The 4,953-nt window shown below is 37.1% G+C and overlaps 1 protein-coding gene across 1 annotated transcript; it reads left to right on the top strand.

The window, feature by feature from the left end:
• Positions 1 to 1,024: 1,024 nt before the first annotated feature.
• On the top strand, positions 1,025 to 3,906 carry LOC131161327 (alcohol dehydrogenase 1-like). Its single transcript, XM_058117016.1, has 10 exons — positions 1,025 to 1,137; positions 1,239 to 1,375; positions 1,533 to 1,579; positions 1,697 to 2,022; positions 2,138 to 2,220; positions 2,323 to 2,398; positions 2,564 to 2,625; positions 3,135 to 3,230; positions 3,321 to 3,482; positions 3,594 to 3,906. Exons 1-10 carry the CDS (start codon positions 1,101 to 1,103, stop codon positions 3,708 to 3,710), a joined length of 1,143 nt encoding a protein of 380 aa, XP_057972999.1. The 5' UTR covers positions 1,025 to 1,100; the 3' UTR covers positions 3,711 to 3,906.
• The last annotated feature ends 1,047 nt before the right edge of the window (positions 3,907 to 4,953 follow it).

The raw sequence follows: 4,953 nt of genomic DNA on the forward strand, positions 1-4,953 counted from the left end.
GCCAAATATACATATATAAGAATCGTAAATGAATGGATATAGTTTGAGTTGTTACAAAATGAGAAGCTAATGGCTAACAACACCTATTATTTTTGGGACAAATCAAATGTTTTAAGATATAACTTCAAAAGTCGATTGGCTATTTTTAATAAACTTCCAACTCTGGAGAGACCTGCTTCATGGGATAAGATTGATTCAAATCTTTGCTTGTTATGTAAATCTAAAGCTGAAATAAAAATTCATTTGTTCTTCATTTATTCTCATATATGAGAATCGTAAATGAATGGATATAGTTTGAGTTGTTACAAAATGAGAAACTAACGGCTAACATCTATTATTTTTGGGAAAAACTAATTTGCTTGTAACTTACACGTCAAATTTAAATTTAATTTTAAATTCAAATTCAAATTCAAGTTTGAAGTTCTCATAATCATATCTCCAGATCTTTACTTGATCTTCTACACAATATTATTTATAAAATTATCGGTAAGTCTTATCATTTTCTATCCCAAATTCTATACCATGCCGTGGTGGGTGGCATGTACTTATTGGCGACAACATCTTGATTCACCTTTTAATATGGAAACAAATTTCTATCTCTTAGACCATGGTATGTAAGAAAAAATTTAAAATAAATTAATGAAAAACTAGATTTCACTTATCGGCTTGATTACTTTGAAAAATTCAAAATGCATGTTTGTAAAATTATTAATAATGACGATAACATTTTAGTAGTATTAAAACTTGATATATGTTGGCGAAAATCAAGTGATTTCAACTTAAATCGCAGTTGAAAATTCGGAAATATGATTATGGGAACTTTAAATTTGAATTTGAATTTAAATTTAAATTTGACATGTAAATTGACAATACAATTAAATCAAAACTAAAGTATATATATATATATATATTATATATATACATATGAGCCTATCAGGGAACCCAGACCAGCAACCAGTGACAGCACAATCCTTTATGTACTTTTTTTCTTTTTCTGTCTTCCTAATTCATTCTATAAATACCACACAAAGTGTCTTCCATCTCATGAGTCATAACCCAATTGTGGCAAATTAGCGAACAGAAAATTAAACGCACAGAAAATGTCAAGCACAGCTGGTCAAGTCATTCGTTGCAAAGGTAGTACTGCTGCTTCAATTCATCAGTTGGGTTCTTCTTCACGATCAAACTTTCTGTTGTTCAATCGTCTTAATTAATTTTTCTGATGGGTTGAGCTGCAGCCGCCGTGGCATGGGAGGCAGGGAAGCCGCTGGTGATCGAGGAAGTGGAGGTGGCGCCGCCGCAGGCCATGGAGGTTCGCCTGAAGATCCTCGTCACTGCTCTCTGCCACTCAGATGTCTACTTCTGGGAAGCTAAGGTGATATGTTATACTAATAAATGAATATAATGACTTAATACCCATGTCATGTGCTTAGCACAACGATGAGAGATCGATTCAACTCAATTCATTTTGTAGTTGTGTTCTTCATGATGACAAAGATGGTTTTTTTCATTTTTGTTCTTTGATCTTGCAGGGACAGACCCCTCTTTTCCCCCGAATCCTCGGACATGAGGCAGGAGGGTATGAATTAATTTCTCTTACTATGCAGGCTTAAATTTTGTTCAGTCATTGTGAATAATGCAGCCTTTCTTTTCCTTTCTTTTCTTTTCTTTTCTTTGAATTGATGTGGGTGTTTAGGATTGTGGAGAGTGTGGGAGAGGGTGTGACAGATCTCCAACCAGGAGATCATGTCCTTCCGGTGTTCACCGGGGAATGCAAAGAGTGCGCACACTGCAAATCAGAAGAGAGCAACATGTGCACACTCCTCAGGATCAACACCGACCGTGGCGTGATGCTCAACGATCAGAAATCGAGGTTCTCCATCAATGGCAAGCCCATTTACCACTTCCTCGGAACCTCCACCTTCAGCGAGTACACTGTCGTTCACATCGGCTGCGTCGCAAAGATTAACCCACTTGCTCCCCTAGACAAAGTTATTGTTCTCAGCTGTGGGATTTCCACAGGTACAATATTAAACAGTTGATCGTGTTTTGAAAACCAAAACATGTAATCAAAGCTAAAAGGAATGCTTTAATGTTTTTGTCGTTGAACACATCTTGGTTTTCATTTCAAATCAAGGACTTGGTGCTGCCCTGAATGTTGCAAAACCTCCAAAAGGCTCTAGTGTGGCTGTGTTTGGATTGGGAGCTGTAGGCCTTGCTGTGAGTTTCTGGTCTACTCTCTTTTCACTATGTAGTAGTGTTTGTATTCTATGGTGAAGATGCTTAATTCATGTTGTGGTGGCCTTGTATTTATATAAATAGGCTGCAGAAGGGGCTAGGCTTGCTGGGGCTTCAAGAATTATTGGTGTTGATTTGAATCCCAACAGATTTGAACAAGGTAAGCAATTAATCCATTCAATAGAATGCCATATCATGCTTTGTGGTCCGCCTCTTTCCCGGACCCCGCATATACGGGAGCTTTGTGAGCCAGACTGTTTTTTTTTTTTTATCAGTAATTAGAGATGGAAACATTATTGATCATTCTTTGCGATTTAATGAACAGCTACAAAGTTTGGCGTGACGGAGTTCGTGAACCCATCGGACCATCAAAAACCAGTTCAGGAGGTTTGCTATTTCAGCTTCCCTTGCAACATCCATCCCAGCTTCTCTTATGATACTTCTAGCTGATAAAATAATTTGTTTCGAAACAGCAATAATGATTTCCCAAATGAGTCAATGACATATGAACATGAAATAGAAAATAATTTCAAGGTGTACTTTACACCATGAATTCCATTGTTGAGGTCCAAAAAGTTTCATAAGAATTTAAGGAGAGCTTAATTACTACCCTCTAAGGGTTTCAAAATAAATTATTTTCTATTTCATGTTCCAAAAAGTCTCGTATGAATCTAAGGGTTTTGCTTCAATACCAACACAAGGAAACCTTACCCACCATAGACTCCTTGAGCAAACATGACCCACCCATAACCATGACATGGTTATCACTTATCATGAGACTTATTAATTCCATGTTCTTAAAATGTCTGATATTCATTTAGTCTGGGATTTATAGAGTAGGCTGTGCAAGTTCACAAAAAGATTCTAACACAAGCAAGCTATTTTGGTTATTGTAGGTGATTGCAGAGATGACTGATGGAGGTGTGGACAGAAGCATAGAATGCACTGGGAATGTCAATGCCATGATTTCTGCATTTGAATGCGTCCATGATGTATATATCCTCCATATTATAAGTGTTGAACAAACAATTAGCAATTGCTATATATGATGGTAACTCATCAAATTAATGTGCCTCTCTCAGGGCTGGGGCGTTGCTGTTGTTGTTGGGGTGCCCCATAAGGATGCTGTCTTCAAGACCAACCCCATGAACTTGTTGAATGAGAGGACTCTCAAGGGTACCTTCTTCGGGAACTTCAAGCCCCGATCCGATATCCCATCAGTGGTCGAGAAATACATGAACAAGGTACATACTTGATTAAGCTTATGACGAACGGAACATATCCCACTTGTCCTACTCCTACCCCAACCAAACAACATGGCTTTCAATTTGACAATGTTGCTTCAAATACTGCAGGAGCTCGAGCTAGAGAAGTTTATCACACATGAAGTCCCTTTCGCCGAGATCAACAAGGCCTTCGACTACATGCTGAAGGGGGAAAGCATTCGATGCATCATCCGAATGGACGGTTAGGATGGAATGGACCTCTACTTTCCTTCGACACCGCGGAATTCGAATAGTCTTGTGTGTGAAATGATAATAAGACGTGTTGCCATGTTGGTGCCTGCATATCCTATTGCCTATGCAGTTGATGCTTTCTGGGATTTTACCATTTCCTGTGTCTTTAAACTTTAAAATGTTAATGGAATTGTGTTTCCTAGGGATCCTACTTATGCATAAAAGTTGCTCTGCTTTGCTGCATACTGCACATGGTTTCTCCAATTCTTTTGGAATTATATCTGTGTACTGTAACCATGTGAGGATTGGATGGTAGCTTTAGCCTCCAATAGCATGTTTCCAGATATAGACAGATATTTACCAGATAGATATTTATCAATCAAGTATTACAGTATTTATTCAGATCAGTATATTACAGCAATTATAGAATACCATGTTTCCTAAAACCCTAACACTCAGATTTTCAAATTATATAGATAGATTAAATAGACAATTATTACAGACAGGTATACTGTTATTACAGTCAGATACTACAGATATGTGATTAGATATCATAGTATATACAGTTCATATTTACAGTGTTATGGTTATTTTGAAAACATGATGAAAACAGTAGAAAAATTATAGTTATATATATATACAGTATCAAATCCCTCATGAAATATTACAGATAGATACAGATAACAGAGCACAATACTGTTGCTATTTATAGATCAGAGTGCAACCACATTTCTTAGATAGTATGTGGGTTCTGTCAATCGCGCTTGGAGAGCTTGCAAACTCACCAGATTCTAGGTTGAGGGGGGCCGATTTGGCGAGGTAGTTTTTCCAATTCCATGCTTAGGAGTGGATGCAATTTGGTCAGACTGAGAAAGGGTAGAGTAAAGTGACTTACCTGGTGGGCTAACCAGAGTTAAGTCCAGCCTACGGGCCGCACAACCCTATCATGAGGGGTGAAATCATGACATACAAATTTTCAGGGAAAATCACAATTATGTATATGTATACAGATTTACAGTGTTTGATAAATATAGTATGATATTAGAAGTATGAAAAGTAGAAAATCGGATGATAGAGTTATATTTTAAACTACGATGAATGTATGATATACTTTGTACAAATTTACCATTTTATACAGTTTCAGATGTTATTATAATAGTTATGCAACTTGGTCGCCACACACTAGTAATAGCATATTTCTACTTACTGAGCGTCGTCTCACCCCATTACTTTAACATCTTTTAGGTGAGCCATTTAG

Source organism: Malania oleifera, chromosome 8, assembly GCF_029873635.1.
Source record: "Malania oleifera isolate guangnan ecotype guangnan chromosome 8, ASM2987363v1, whole genome shotgun sequence".
NCBI lineage: Eukaryota > Viridiplantae > Streptophyta > Magnoliopsida > Santalales > Ximeniaceae > Malania > Malania oleifera.

Bases quoted from the DNA above. Each gene is read 5' to 3' on its own strand.
- LOC131161327 (XM_058117016.1), top strand. From the start codon at position 1,101: ATGTCAAGCACAGCTGGTCAAGTCATTCGTTGCAAAG. The intron at 1,138-1,238 runs GTAGTACTGCTG...GTTGAGCTGCAG, and splicing joins TCAAGTCATTCGTTGCAAAG to CCGCCGTGGCATGGGAGGCA. The intron at 2,399-2,563 runs GTAAGCAATTAA...TTTAATGAACAG, and splicing joins TCCCAACAGATTTGAACAAG to CTACAAAGTTTGGCGTGACG.